This window comes from Fusarium proliferatum (genome assembly GCF_900067095.1).
Source record: "Fusarium proliferatum ET1 genome assembly, contig: FPRO_scaffold010, whole genome shotgun sequence".
NCBI classification, from domain to species: domain Eukaryota; kingdom Fungi; phylum Ascomycota; class Sordariomycetes; order Hypocreales; family Nectriaceae; genus Fusarium; species Fusarium proliferatum.
Window position 1 is genome coordinate 1,810,086 of NW_022194799.1, and position 15,244 is coordinate 1,825,329.

The window sequence follows — 15,244 nt, forward strand, 5'->3', positions numbered from 1 at the left end:
TTTGTCTCTCCACACCTTGCACAGACCGAAAAGAGCTCCCTTGTCCGAAAGGGCTAAGTCCGAGACCGAATCCATCACGGGTATTTAGAAGCCCGGCCAATCACGGTGCATGTTTTAGTAATCTTTGTGTAAACACAGCTGAGACCTGCAATCTAAACTGCCGTGTTATTAATGAGATACTCCATAAAGAGAAATGCTAAGCTAGATGAAAAAAAGAGTTTTACAAGCGCTCTTAGTACATGCGTAGTGTGCTGTAGTATAGCCAAAATTTACAGCTTGTGGTCTCGCTTCTTGCGCTGGTAGAGTGAGACCTCCAAACCCTGTATGCCGCCATCCCGAATAACCCTTCGGAGAATCTTTCCACTCGGTGATTTGGGGATCGCTTTTACGAAGACAATTCCGCCAACGAGCCACTTGTACCGCGCTGAATGACTCTCGACCAAATCCTTGAGATCATGCGCCAACTTTTGAAGCTCAGCCTCTGACTTGCTCTCGTCCGCTGCGACGACGTAAGCGCGTGGCCACTCCGTCGCTTCGTTCTTATCGTGTATGCCAATCACGCCAGCGTCAGCAACGTCATCGCTGCTGCAGAGAATAGCCTCCAATTCAGCGGGTGCGACTTGGTAAGCGCGCACTTTGATCATTTCTTTGATGCGGTCTGTGATGCAGAGAGTGCCCTCCTCGTCCAGATGGCCGACGTCGCCGGTTCGAAGCCATCCATCTGACGTGAACGCCTCTGTTGTGACGCTCATATCGGGCGCTTCTTTACTTCCCAGTCCATGGGATGGGACATAAGCACTCATCAATCCGGGCGATCTTACAAGAATCTCACCCTCAGCACCGAACGGCGCAGCCTTTGTGGTGGAATCCTCAGAGTTCAATTCGCCTGACCCAGCGATCATAAGTTCAACGCCCCAATGAGGCTTTCCTGTATCGTGCTTGTAACTGTGCATGTCCTCTTCCTTGAGACCTCTTTGCAGAGTGACACTGCACGCTTCCGACATGCCGTACCCAAGCCTCACGAGGAAGCCGAGTCGCTGGAAAACCTTCTCTACGACTTCGTGGCCGAGAGGCGCACCGCCTGTGACACCTGCAACAACACTGCTGAAAGCATTGCGACCGCGCGCGTCGCGTCGCGCGAAGGGTTCTACCACGGGTGATTTGGCGAGCATGACAGCCACGGGAGGTGCCATGTGAAGATAAGTGATCTGTCGGCGCGGGATCGCGGATAAAACAGTGTCGAGCTTGAATGCGGGCATGCTAAACACCGTAGATCCAGTTGCGAATGCTAGCAGGAAGATGTTGGTGAGACCGAAGACGTGGTAAAATGGCACGTAACCTAGCCATCGCTGGTGAAAGCCGTAAAAGTCCGCATCGTGCCACAGCGATGCGATTGAGAAGTTGATGGCTTGATGGGACAGCAAAACACCCTTTGACCGACCTGAGGTACCAGATGACCAGAGAATGATTGCTGTTCGCGTGGCGGCGGATTCTGGAGAGAAAGGATGACCAGCAGTAAGAGGCTCTTTTGCTGGCATAAGAAGGTTCTTCCAATCGCCATCCTCAGCGTGAGAAGCCGGTGAGAGAGGGTACAAATCCCACGCTACATCGACTGTGTAGACGCGCACACTTCTCTTGTACGCCTCGTCTTCCTGCTGCTCAAGCGCCTTCTCAATAGTGTTGAGGAAAGCTTTCGCTGTGAAGAGCACGCGAGGACGCGAGTTCTTGATAACCCATGAGAGCTCAGTAGCAGATAGTGAGGGCGATGCTAATGTGGTAGTCAACCCAGCTGCAATGGCACCCATCATCAGTGTCGCAAAGGGCAAACAGTTAGGCAATTGAATGAGCACCACGGGTGCGACCTCTGGGCCAGAACATGATGCTGTTGGAGGGAGGGTCTCGATTTCATTGGGGTCAAGACCGAGAGATTGGAGGTTTGATGCGAGAGTGAGGGCATCGCGCTTTACGCGTGAGTAAGTGAGAGGACGGTCTAGATAAGTCAGTACGTGTCGCCATGATATGATGTTGAGTTTGGATGCAAGATTGAGTTTGGGAGTGCAACGTACCGCTGGCGTGGTCAACGAAAATGGGCTGATCATCATGGATCTTTGGCACACGTCTCGCCCTAGGCGTGAACTCGTTTTCCTTCTGGAAGGGATTGCTGAATAAGAAGTCGAAGACGTTCGCGCCTGGGACGTTGGCGGGTGTGCCTGCATAAGCGGGCTTTATGTCTGCCATTTTGTGTCTCTCTCTGTGTCGGTGTAACTTTTTGCCCTTTGCTCTGCTTTGCTTTGTTGATGTTGCTCTGCTGGTTGCTGGGTGACACGCAGGGGGGGCTACTGTACAGGCTGATTGTGAAGGAGAGGAATTGATGGCAAGGCAAAGAGTCTGAAGCTGGAATTGATCTTATAATTGAGGTGAGTGAGGTCGTTTACCGTTTACCTTGGGTAGAACGATCGGGCCGGCGTGGAGATTGCGGAGACCCCGCGTTGAGAGCTGTCTTTCTCGGTTTCGGGCCTGAGAGACGGGAGGCGCTGCGGCTCGACGCTGCGGCAGTTGGTTTCGGCTGAGATGTGCCTCGTTATGTGAATATCAGCAGATTCTATATAAACAACACGAACAACGTGGTAAAATCATCGAATAAGAGCAATACTATATATATATGGAGTTATTGTAATTGCGCATGAATTTTAAAATAAAGCAATCCTTATATTTGTTAGGATGGATGGCTCTCACTGTGTAGCTGCTTAACGACGACCGGGTATAAGAATACCCAGATCATCACCGATTTAGGCAACCCGAGGCTTGCGCCCCGTAACAGAGACAGCAAGTCTGCATTACACTTCAATTGGATCAAAGATTTGCCGTTCTATTGAGTTATGTCGACGAAGATCAATTTATTGCCCACCTCGGCATGCAACGCTTTATTTAATTACAACAGCGCCGGCAGTAGGAGGTCGGTACGTGATTTGCTCTGCTAGCGCCCCTCACTGAAAGACGCCGGCAAACAGCGCGCCTCTCTTTGCAATTCTGAATACTGACCAGGGGTCTCATCGTAATATTTGGGAGTGCCTGCGCTTATCGGAAAATAAGCTGAATATCTGTGTCCGTACCTCTCGATATCTGCATACCTGTTGCACCAGGCGGTATGGCTGTTTCCATCCTGCGGGCCATTGAAAACAACAACTCATCATTGGTTACCCTAGGGCCGCCTCTCAAGCTGCTCGGCCGAGAGATCGGATTTGACATAGCTCCTGTCCAGAGTATCGAGATTCCGTCAGAAGATTGAGCATCGTGAATAAGCTGATTTTATACTTGGCATAATCGTCAAATTTAGAGCAATGGAAAAAGCAGGCTGCCATAGTTTGCGATAACGGCCTAGGTCACTTTATGTAGCCTACTTCTGTCCAACGAATGCGCTCACAAATTATTTTGCAGTAATGGTAGAGCCACCACCAGTGTCTGGACCTTATGTATCAAGAGTCAAATTTTGCTCATGATGGCCATCTTGACGGATCCACCCTTTGCCCATTCAACACTTCGTCCAGTCGAGGCCAGGAAGGCGTAGTGCCAGTCCATGCTATGGATCAAGGACGATGACTTGATCAGATGTCACCCCAAAACAATCAAGGCAACTTAAGGCCCAGTCGTATGAAGGTTAGCTCTACAGAGCTAACTCTGAGGGTAAGTCTTGTCAAAGTCCCTGTACCTCGATTGATCCAGCCAATGTCTGTCAACATTGACCACCAGCCGGATAATTTTTGTATTTTATATAAAAGCGACAGAGATTCCCTTGAATATCATCACTACTCGAACCTCGCCATTAACCAGACCCTGGATTAGCGTCTAGAAATTTACTACCAGCAAAAATAAAACAAAGTTTTCCTATTGCATCATTCGGAGTATCATGACAAAAGACATCAAGGTTCTCAAGGACTCAACAGGGTTGTCATGATGCCAACTGTCTTGGATCTCAAGCCATTTGGACAATTCCTAGTCTGTGATAGTTGACAGAAAGACGCTGGCTAAACCAATGAACTTACGAGAATTGATAATGCAGCAGATACCCTGGTCATGGAGCGCACTAAGCCATCTTTTAATCATCATCACTGAGTGGTGGCGTCTTGCCATATTTTCAGCTCTAAACTTGTCAATGCTAATAAGCCTTTTTATGAACCTTTTTGCAAATTCACCCATAGCCACACGCAGAAATGCTGAATTGTAGACCTGCCACTTGGTCGATTCTATCTTCGTATGGTCATCGAAGCCGTCAAACCCCGTTGGAGGCTCCGTGTCCCCCATCTTTGGCTGCATATTTCACTAAACCTTTTCACAATTAGTGCCGAACTCAATAGCCATGTTCCTCAACAGTAGCCAATCAACTCACACAAATTGTCATCAAGGTACTCAAACTCGCGATAGCATCACCTTGATGGCTTCAGAGTTCATACCTTGATGAGCACTGCACTTGTAGGTAAGCAAGAATGCTGTGTAAGTCACAACAAGTAGAAATACCACCCTTCCAAGAAAGAAACTTTTCTGAACCCCATTTATCTTTCACTTTTCACATCTCGTCGGGGTGTTTCTCTTCTTTTTCTTGTTTTTTACTCACTGTCTGTTCCAGTTCAAAATGGCTAAGAATAAGGTCAAGAAAGGAAACAAGAGCAAGGGTGCTAAGAAGCCTAGCATTCCTCCAAAAGCTCTACCCGTGACACTTCTTTCTGGGTTCTTGGTAAGTCTCCTTGATACATGACCATGGAACTGTTGTTGACTGTGTAGGGCTCTGGTAAAACGACCCTTCTTCAACATATCCTCCGAAGCGAGCATGGCCTTCGCATTGCGGTTGTAGTCAATGACATTGGAGCGTATGTTACCACTTCCTTTCAGCACTACCAACGTCTGACCTCTCTAGTATCAATGTCGATGCCTCCCTCATCAAGAAAACACACCATCTTTCAAAGACCCAAGAGAAAGTTATCGCTCTTCAGAATGGCTGTATCTGCTGCACCCTCCGTGGCGATCTCCTAGAAGAGCTTGTTCGTCTAGCTCAACTTCAAGAGTTTGACTACATCATCATCGAGAGCAGCGGTATCAGTGAGCCCGAGCAGGTCGCTGAGACATTCGACTCGAGACTTGCTGAGCAGATGGACGCTATGGGATCCATTGAGGGTGCACCTGGCCTGGACGCTGATATGATCAAGGTTCTTCAGCAACTGTAAGTATCGTTACCGGAAGCGAGGGGCGAGACTCTAATATTTGTACAGCAAGGACGCTGGTGGTCTTGAGAAGTTTGCCAGACTCGACACTACTGTCACTGTCATTGATGCGTTTACTATGTTGCATGACTTTGATACGAGTGATCTTCTTTCTTCAAGACGTGACGATGTCACGCCTGAGGATGAGAGGACTGTCTCTGATTTGATGGTTGATCAAATTGAATTTGCGGATGTCATCATCCTCAACAAACTCGACATGGTGAGTTAAAGAACGGCCCCTCTCCAGGGATCGATGAGCTAAAATATCATCAGGTTGATGCGTCGACAAAACCTCGCTTGCTAGACTTGATCAAGAAGCTCAACCACCGCGCCAAGATCCTTGAGTCGAGCTATGGCAAGGTCGATGTCAAGCAGATTGTCAACACTGGCATGTTCAATCTTCAGGTTGCTCAGTCCGGTTATGGATGGCTCCAGGACCTTCATGCCATGACTGTCCGTGAGGTATGATATATCCGTCCCCTTACCAGTTCGAAGTGGGCTTCACTTACTGATGTTGCCCCAGGTCAACGGTCGTAATGTGCTTACACCAAAGCCCGAGACTGAGGAGTACTCTGTGCGAAGCTGCATCTACAGTCGTCATCGACCATTCCACCCTCGTCGACTCTGGGCGCTGCTGTATGACAAGTTCATCCTGCAGCTTGAGCAGCCCGAAGATGGCGAGGAGGAAGAGGAAGAGGAAGATGATGAAGACCTTGAGATGGTGGACTACGCAGATGCTGAGGACTCAGCCGAGGCTGCTGTTGTCGACCAGGATACTTCTGAATCTTCTTCATCCCAGGGAAAGCGCTCAGCCGCATCATCACCTCGAAGCTCCCATTCCACCTTAGAATCTGCCCCCTCACCTGAACCTGCGTCTAAGAAGCAAAAGTTTGATGACTCAGAAATGCAAGACGCAGATGATCTCTTCACACCCTCTAACGAAGTAATCCTAGAAACCAAGCGCAAACATCCCATCTTTACACGACTCTTCCGCTCAAAGGGTGAATTCTTCCTCGCAACACGTCCCCACCGCGCAGGAGACTGGTCCCAGGCTGGAGCTATGCTTACACTGACTGGCGGACGCCCATGGTTCTGCACTCTTCCTGCAGAGGAGTACACGACCGGTGATCCCGAGGTTGATGGGCTTGTGCAGCATGACATCAAGAAAGGTGGAGAGTGGGGAGATAGACGCCAGGAACTGGTGTTTATCGGAGAGAATTTGGATCACAAGGCCATTGAGAAGATTTTGGATGAATGTTTACTCACTGACGGTGAGTTGAAGAAGTGGGAAGCTGTCATGAGAGATGAGAAGAAGAGTGATGAGGAGAAGCGTGAGGCGCTGGAGGATCTGTTTGATGATGGGTTTCCTGATTGGCCGGAGGATGATGACGATGAGGACCATGAAGGACATGACCATCCACATGGCTTGAGGTCGATAAAGAAGCACCTACAAGAAGTCGATTAAAGTAGAAAAATCTCAAAGAAAAGTCATGATTTGTTGATCTTGGTATCGTCCTCTGTAAGCTCCCAAATAGCAAAACTCCCAGCCGTGTAACCTTTTGTTACCGTATTTGCGTAGCATATTGTCTGCGATGTCTTTGTCTCGGTGCCCAAGCCCATTGTCTTTCAATTTAGTGTGCATCATCTCCCAAAGAGCCATCAAGTGTCCCCCATCATAGCAAACGCGGCATCAACAGCCTCTTTCGCCACAAACGAAAAGACCTCAACGTCCTTCCCCATCCAAATACTTCCCTTCGCCCAGCCTCCAACCAAACATCTCACGTACCAGATCGCAAGATATTTATTGTACCTATGCACCTTGTTGATACAGGTTCTCCTCATGCTCCGTCGTAGATCGGCCATCCAATCGCTCTCCTCCCACCTCACATCAGTGCGTTCCATTGGGCAGAAGAAGTCTTGCGCATCCTGACTCGAACCTTGCTCAGGTTCTGTGGTGGAGAAACTGATGCTTAGTTGAGCTGGCCGGCTTCGATAAGTGGCGATTCCAAAGACTGGGGTGCAACAGGATGATGATTCGGCGCATGAGGAGCTGGTTCGATGATTGGGGGGTTGGCCTAGAAGGGTTAATGTCAAGTCAAGTGACGTTGCAATTGACATATCTCTTACTGCAAATGTTCCCAACGCTAATATACTCGCGAACCACAAAGTCCATAGCTGGCTTGTCTGGTGCACCCGCGTCTCCCGTCCAGTTCTTGAAGATGGCCGTTAGGAAGTCCTCCATTGTGTCCTTCGTCTTCAAAAGCGTCGCATTCAACTCGGTCGCAAGGCTGCAGGCGTGGAGTATATCGAAGCATCGTTTCAGTTCAGAGTCGTCGAGATCGTCAGGAGTCGTGATGGATCGTGGGCTTCGAAGGATATGATCGCCGAGTTCGAGGGATGTGAAGAGGCGATCGCGGGATTTGGCGGTGGATCGAGGTTCAGGCGAGGGACTGTTGCTGCCTATCAGTATTGGTTCCGAATCATCTGGTTCTTGCTTGATGATTGCTGGAGCTGTGCAAGGTGGTACGAAGCGTACGGGAGGATTGAGAGCGGCACGGGCAAAAGGGGCTGAAGAAGCTGGTTCGTACATTATGCCGGAAGGCGTTGCGGAAGAGTAAAAGGGAACATGTTGAAAGAAGTGCTCAAAAGAAGAGACTCTTCGATCTTGTGCTGCAGCAGTGAATCATCGTGGCCGCGATGAAAAGCGATTCTGCTGGTGTGTCGAATATCCTCAACGAAGGAGAGAAGGATCACTGTCACTCAGATTTACAACGGAACCAATAGGAATCACCGGAGAAACTGGCTACGGAAAACGGGACTTGAATTTTATTTTCTCTCACTGAAATAAAAAGCCAGGGCTCTGGGCAAGCCAGCAAAGGGAGAATTTATTGGCATCGGAGGATAAGCCTCGGCACGGACCTGGGAATCGCAATGCTCCCCCCAGAGCCTAACGGGAGTTGGGCAGAACGACGTACGCTGAAACCTTGTCTCCAGTAAACAGACAAGCACTACTCAAAACCCTTGTCAATATTGCGGCTGGATGGAGTGAGGGTTACCTGTGCAATGAATCACGGCCAATATGGTAATTTGAACATTCTTGAGACGATTGCGGCCTCGATTTACGGCGATATTGACTCTTCAAACCCTTCGATACGCACGTTGGTGCCATGCTTGGGTGATATCTCTTCTGCCTGCTCATGAATAACTAGGGTTGGGTGACGTTTTTCAGAAATATCATCAACCATTGAGAGCCACCGGGAGTGGTCCGTCGGCAATACTGTACAGTGCAAGATTACCTCCCCAATTCTCTGGCTACACAACATGATCTCGCCCAACCCATTTTTAAGTGACGTGTTACTCTAGATAATGAGAAGTTGTTCTCCTCATCAAAACAAGGGGTCTTATTCATGCAGTGCACCCACATTGGAGGACGTTTGTGACCATCCTCGGGGGTAATTGCAGGCCTGGTATGAGCTGCCGCCATCCAAGACAAACAAAACAAGGTGATGGCCTACCCATTCCAAGGACTGAGGATCCATCCTGCAGATCTTTGAACATTTTTCTCTACAGTATGTCAAAGGATCTTGGAGTTCTCACGAAGTGCATAGTTTACTGTTTGTTCTGCAGATGCATGAATGGTGTGATGAGACCCTTATCACTGATGAGCAACCCGTCCATCGTCGAGGACAGTTAGCTTGACCAAAATGCCGTGTTGTTTTCTTCCAACGTGGCTTGCAAAAGTCGACGCAAACGCATCGTAATGGTATCTGCACGATCTGCCGATTTCTAAGGGGACTCGTGAGATGAATAGTAGCATTCGGCAAAAAAAAGAGGAAAAGCCAATTCGGAATGAATAACAGATACGACACAATGCAAAGAATGTGATGTCGGAAGGTCAACATCTCGCAGATGTAGTGCCCCCCGGCCGAAAAAAGAAAAAAGAAAAAAGACTTGATCTCGTCCCTTTCAAGCCATATTGGGTACATACGTAAAATACGTAGTTTGACCCCTGTAGACGGCTCGCAGGTCCGTGAGCGCTGATTGGGTGCTGAATTTTCGCTGGCCAATGAGGGCTTGGCTGGTGAGAATTGTTGCATCCATGTCAGACTCTTCAGCCAATGTATGTACGGATATGCAGAGGGGAGTGTTATCCCTTCTCATGCATGACAAGGATCCGTACATAGTAGCCCTGAAAAAGGTGACAAGTTCAACGTAGCGATGGTCTTTCTTTTCTTTTCTTCCGTTCTCCTTTCCTTCTCCGCTCTCTTATTATCTCCCTCTCGTGATAGTCAACAAGCAGTGAATGAATTGTTGCCTCATTGCGTGGGCTGTTAGGTTTTGGCGTGACACTCCTGTCAAGCCCAAATACATACTTGTGATTGTCCGGACCTTATCCACCAATAACGACCATCGGACACAAAACCGAGAGATGTCATCCAATCATGACCCGGGACTCTAATTTTCACTGTCTTCTTCACACGCACATTGCTAGCCTCGTCTGGGCCTAGTATTTTGTGAGGAACTTCAGGGAAATATCGTCCGGGCATTGCTGCAACCGCCTCATGGCGTTGGGAAGATCTTTGTTTGCCCCAATGTCTCACAGGTTGTTTGGTTGGCTTTGGCTGTTTTGCTTTCGTGGGGATGCGCACTGGTATCTACAGTGCCCATCCATCATAGCCTGATGCAGCTTTCTCCTCGATGATCTCCATGTCATATTATTAACTGCCGTGAGACCCTTTAAAATGAGCATCATTCACTGTGATAGCTCTATCGCGTTTGTATGTATGTTTGGTCAAAATACCCAAGCCAATTGTCAGCAGCACCTCCTGTCATCCCCGCCGGTAATGCTCTGGATTCCTTTCCAAGCATAAGGTAGCTTAAGCCGGATTCTTCACTAAAATGTGACACATTTGGCGTAAAGTCCACTCTTACCTTATCAACCCCTCACACCCCTGGCTCCAGACCCCAGTTTCGTGCATCACATATCCCCAGGGCTAAACTCATTCCGTACTTGATGGCTTGGGCTTGGTGTTCAGTTCCCCTTCCCATATCTTGTCTTGTCTTGTCCTCACTTTGGCAAAAGACCAGATTTAGTACTACAGTACATTGGTACTGTATGTCGACATGCCAGGCACTCTAGGCGCTCGCCGTTTAGTACTCGCCCCCCTCTTGGCTCCCGCATTGTCCCCCCGAACCTGGTCCTGCACCATTCTTTTGTGCCTCTCTTATTTATAACATTTGCACCTCGCCTCCATTTGCAGGGTCCAAGCTTCACTCCTAGGAACATTTTTCGTCTCCACTACGGTTCTTGACTTGACTAAAGCTTGAACGTCAGACTCGACCAAGCTATCTAACAGCAGCACCCATCCAAGTTGCAAAGATGGGCACAGTTTACCCTCCCTTCCAACAACAGCACCATCCTCCCAGTGACAATGGCAGCCAGCCCTACGATGCAAACATGCAACGCATGGCCCAAGACCAATTGGACATGAATCTACACGGCTCGTTTCCCCAGGGTGCTTGGGAGCAATGGTGGTCTCCTGAGAATGCCGCCTTTGCCGAAGCATCAAACATGGCCGCCCCAAATGCCTACGCGCAAGAACACCAGCAACAATACGCCCAGTACGCCTACGATCAGGACTCCTCGGCGCAGTGGACATCCCCTTCAACCTCAATGTACAGCTATCCCGTCCCGTCTCCATCCACAGAGTCAACCAGCGTAGAGAACGTGACCGGTTCCCCCGAACGCCGTCGACCCTCTGCTACAACCCAGCCCGACAAACGAAAACGCAACGCGAGCCTATCCACAACGTCGAAAACTCCAAGACGCGCGTCAACTCGGAAGACCATCAAATCAGAAACTCGAACAGGCTCACAAAAGCCCAAAAGACGCGGCAAAGGGAAAGCAGCGGCAAAGGTCCAATCTACAAAGACGAGATCGCCGTCTCCCGAATCAGAAGAACTCGATGAGCACAGTAAAAAGGTTCAGGAGAGGAACCGCGTCGCCTCCAACAAATTCCGCGTCAAGAAGCGTGAAGACGCCAAGAAACTTCGAGCCGACGAACAAGACATGGAGCGAGCAAACCGCGACTTGTCAAGCTGCGTGTCTGAACTCACGATGCAGGTCTACGAACTCAAGATGAGGCTCTTACAACACACCGACTGCGAATGCCACTTGATTCAGAACTACATTGCAAACGAAGCGCATCGATATATCCAAGACCTGGGTGAGGGAAAACAGAGCCACGCGACCCCGCCGCTTTGCCCACCTAACCAACACAATTAAGAGGGGCATCTATGTACGATTAAAAGACACGAAGACGATGATTATGACGAGTCGATACGATGAAGGGTCGGTCGGCAATTTAAAGAGTTTGTTTATTAAAATGCAGCAGAGGAGTCAGTGCGATTTGCCAGACCAAAAGAAGATATCGAATACGATGGGATGATATGCTACACTTCTTGGTCTTTTCTTTCCTTCTTTTTACCACAACTTATGTCTCTGCGAATTTATAGGATTGACGAGTTCAAATGGCCTTGGGAGGTATCGCAGTAAGAGGCAAATGAACTTTACTGGCTCTGCTAAATGGCAAAGGCCCCTCGCAAATTTATGCTCTACTGTTTGAATCATTCTCACCTTCGATTGAAGTATTTCGTGATATCTGGCTTGTATGACCATATCTGACCGTCAAGTATCAACACAAAACTAGACAGGGCCATAGTACGAGAACGGCTCACAGAAACCCAACGGTCGCATGTATCGTAGTTGTCTCTTGTTTCCCGAACGTTGAACTCATTTCTCGCCACACGGATCCCCCAAGGGATCTTAGTGGACAGAGGTCCTGTCATTATCGACCCATTTTGCGACCCGGAGGCGACCCTGACGCAAAGATTGGCTGCGCTAAAAAGTCACAATGTTACAACGGTCCCCGGAAATATCATGGCGCTCAGTAGATTTTCAGGACCAGGGGGTCACAGGAATTTGTTTCTCGGGGACCACTGCAGCTTGTTAGGCAAAGACAGACACACCAACTGAGAGCGGAATGGTAGCACAATCATGGACATGCATGTTCTCGTTCCGCCACCAACAATCTTACATGCTTTTATTAACTTTAAATAGTTAGACAGCGTCCAGCCCCGAAAGATCGTTTTGTTCTATTCTATTTCCGGTATGGACCGCCAATGGAGAGTCCTCCGACGCTCCATGATTTCTGCCATCCATAGCCAGCTTGAGCCGATTCCACAGAAAACAATGAATATGACAGCAGTACCCGATACAACAAAAGACATTTGATTGCACCCCCGATGCGCACCGAAACACGTACCCATAATCTTAGCTCTGGCCAATTCTACTGGGATCAAATCGACATGAAGCGACGACGTGCACAGCGCAAGCGCACGGTTGACTGAAGTGATCTAGCCTAGGTACCGTGGCCCGTATTTGCTCCAGAAAGCGATGAGATCAGTTGTCTAGATTTTGACCAATCATGCCTCTACGGACGGTGCGTCCGTTGGCCGATATAGCCAATCACTATGGCGCGGGCGATGACTCCGTAGCCAATCATAATTCTCGGACGTTAGCACGTAAGATCTACACATGATGTCTCACAAGACAAGCACAGCGTCACCGTGGTCAACATGAATAACCGGGTCAGTGACAAGCGTGATTGTACTGCATGATATTTGGATAAGGTATCATTCTTATGGCATCCAATTGTAAGTGAAATTAGTACTGAAGCAAGGAAGTAAACATTATGAGCACAGTACCACTCGTCGGTGCTTGGCTGCTTGCTAATATGCCTTTGGCCTACGTACTGGACTGGAACTTCTGCACAGGAAATATTGGTGAGGCTTCCAATGCATCTAGCCATCGGACTTCTGAGATCTGTGAACGGCCGTGTGAATCTGTTCTCTTGAGGAAAACTACCGGAGATCCCGTAGTGCCCTTGCGCCTTTCCAGAGAGCCTTGATTCAGGCCAGCCAGCCATAAACAATGCGATGTGGCAAACATGTATTCAGCCAGAGGCACACGATACTTTTAAGAGCCAAGTTCAACCTCAGTCCCGTGTAACCGTGGCCTCATCCGCATACTAGCCAAGCTGGTAGAAATAACCCTGGAAATTACATAACACAAATAGCAAGATAATTGCACATGACGATATCCTTGCGACAATCTCTGTTAATCACAGACCTATGATTGGTTTTAAGCGCGTCTTTGCGTCTTTGGATCCGCAGCGTGATCGTTGCCCCCCTTTCTTTGAATGCTAGACGCAAAGAAAAGCGCAGAATGCGATAAATGTGACGTGACTTCTGTTTAAGAAAAGATTGAAACCTTTCTATAAAAGTCTGACTCGCTCCTGTTCAATTGATTCATTCATTCCCTCTTTCGTTTGCCTAAGTCTGTGTGCGTAAAATATGCCACTCGACATCAATCCACGCAAGGACATTTCGAACGATCACGCTTCTCGGCTGAGAGATATAACAAAAACGAGTGCCTCTGGACAAACTGCGATTGGAGTCGGAGGGATTCCAGAAAGAGCAAGGAATGAACAACCGGTATCTAGGAAGACGAAATGAACAACCACCAAGATCGATACACAGTCACCAGTCCATTCCGATAATGTATGCCGATGCCGACCATATCACCGCGAACCAATACGACCACGCCAAAGAATCATAGAGTCATATAAAACGCCAGTACGAGTGAGACATGCAGACAAATGTTTCTTGGGCAGACCTTGTCGCGCCCGGTACCTAAAGACCCAACGAAACCGCATATCTACCATTTCGAGTATGCTGCAACGCAGTAGATGGCTAACCAGCTACTCGATCGGTTCAAGCCTTGTAGGGCTACCACTAATATTGAAGGTAATAGTTAATGCTTTCAAGTTCATCAAAGATTCCTTGAGTCGGTGACATGGAAATCTCCAGCCCGTTGGGTTTTGGTCAAATACAGGGCAACCGGATTTTCGTGACAAGCAGAGTGTGACCAGTAAGCTGGAGTTATGCAGTCCCTGGTAGCCCTCAGAATTGTTCTGGGTTAGATTGCGTCGTAGCACCAAGTACCACTTGGGGAGATGCCATCGAGGGAGCTACCGCTGGGACCAACGGGAGATAATAGATTGAACTCCTTGGCCAGGAAAGCACGTACAGAAACGGAAGGTGAGAATAGCCAGGATTAAAAAGAAAGTTCCATGCACTGGCCTCATCCTTGCCCTGTTTTCCAAGCCATCAAGTTGGCGAATGCAGTATCTTGCCGACAGACACAGTGGTCTGGCCCTGTTCACCCGAGCTCGTAAAGGAGAGCACTTCCAAGGCCCCCCCCCAAAGAATCCAAGTATTATGAACCATTATGCCTCTTAGCTCTTTTTAGTATAGACATATCCTTCTTGATTCGCACGGCGACAGCTCCGAGACTCCGCCAGCTTCAGCAGGCTGTGAACCAGAAAGCTTGCACGAGACAATTCTGTATGGCTCCCGGTCATTGAATTCAGGCAAATACCACACCGTGGGAAAGCTTTTCCTCCCTATAGTATTGGCCCAGTGTCCTCACTCCATATCCACCTAACTAGTTGTTCTAGTCTGGATGGTTGGCAAGTCAAGGGTGCCGGATCCATCCCGATCATTCACTCCTTTCACACACTGTGCCCTACACATGGTACAAAGATTAAGACAGATCACAATGGATGCCGGGATTCCCGTCTCCCTGTCTTTAAGGTGGACCATTTCTCCTCGCAGGTGCTGTCACATCGGACAATCTGATGCTTTGCACCACACATTAGCCGTGTTGGTTAATATGACCCTAAAGATCTCATAGATAGGCGAAGGGGCTGGCAGAGATCGTGTAGTGATCGTACGCCAGGGTTTCTTGATGAAGGGGGGAAAGACTCGATGCATTTATAGAAACATGTCTCTCATACTCTTCAGGGGTACTTGAACACGAAGACAGGATCTGAGCATTATTGACTGTATCTTGTCGCATCAACAAA

At 48.7% G+C, this 15,244-nt stretch overlaps 4 protein-coding genes across 4 annotated transcripts; 2 read left to right on the forward strand and 2 right to left on the reverse strand.

Annotated features, from left to right (window-relative positions):
- Positions 1 to 269: 269 nt before the first annotated feature.
- FPRO_12067 (uncharacterized protein) lies at positions 270 to 2,238 on the reverse strand (the record flags this gene model as incomplete). The annotated part of the gene is made up of 2 exons (XM_031221609.1): positions 270 to 1,990; positions 2,067 to 2,238. 2 exons carry the CDS (start codon positions 2,236 to 2,238, stop codon positions 270 to 272), a joined length of 1,893 nt encoding a protein of 630 aa, XP_031087151.1.
- Positions 2,239 to 4,630: 2,392 nt separating this feature from the next.
- On the forward strand, positions 4,631 to 6,720 carry FPRO_12068 (uncharacterized protein; the record flags this gene model as incomplete). Its single annotated transcript, XM_031221610.1, has 6 exons — positions 4,631 to 4,732; positions 4,780 to 4,865; positions 4,913 to 5,215; positions 5,265 to 5,475; positions 5,529 to 5,717; positions 5,779 to 6,720. 6 exons carry the CDS (start codon positions 4,631 to 4,633, stop codon positions 6,718 to 6,720), a joined length of 1,833 nt encoding a protein of 610 aa, XP_031087152.1.
- A 194-nt stretch (positions 6,721 to 6,914) lies between these two features.
- On the reverse strand, positions 6,915 to 7,845 carry FPRO_12069 (uncharacterized protein; the record flags this gene model as incomplete). Its single annotated transcript, XM_031221611.1, has 2 exons — positions 6,915 to 7,330; positions 7,383 to 7,845. The coding sequence occupies 2 exons, from the start codon at positions 7,843 to 7,845 to the stop codon at positions 6,915 to 6,917; spliced, it is 879 nt and encodes a 292-aa protein (XP_031087153.1).
- Positions 7,846 to 10,635: 2,790 nt separating this feature from the next.
- On the forward strand, positions 10,636 to 11,541 carry FPRO_12070 (uncharacterized protein; the record flags this gene model as incomplete). Its single annotated transcript, XM_031221612.1, has 1 exon — positions 10,636 to 11,541. One exon carries the CDS (start codon positions 10,636 to 10,638, stop codon positions 11,539 to 11,541), a length of 906 nt encoding a protein of 301 aa, XP_031087154.1.
- Positions 11,542 to 15,244: the final 3,703 nt, after the last annotated feature.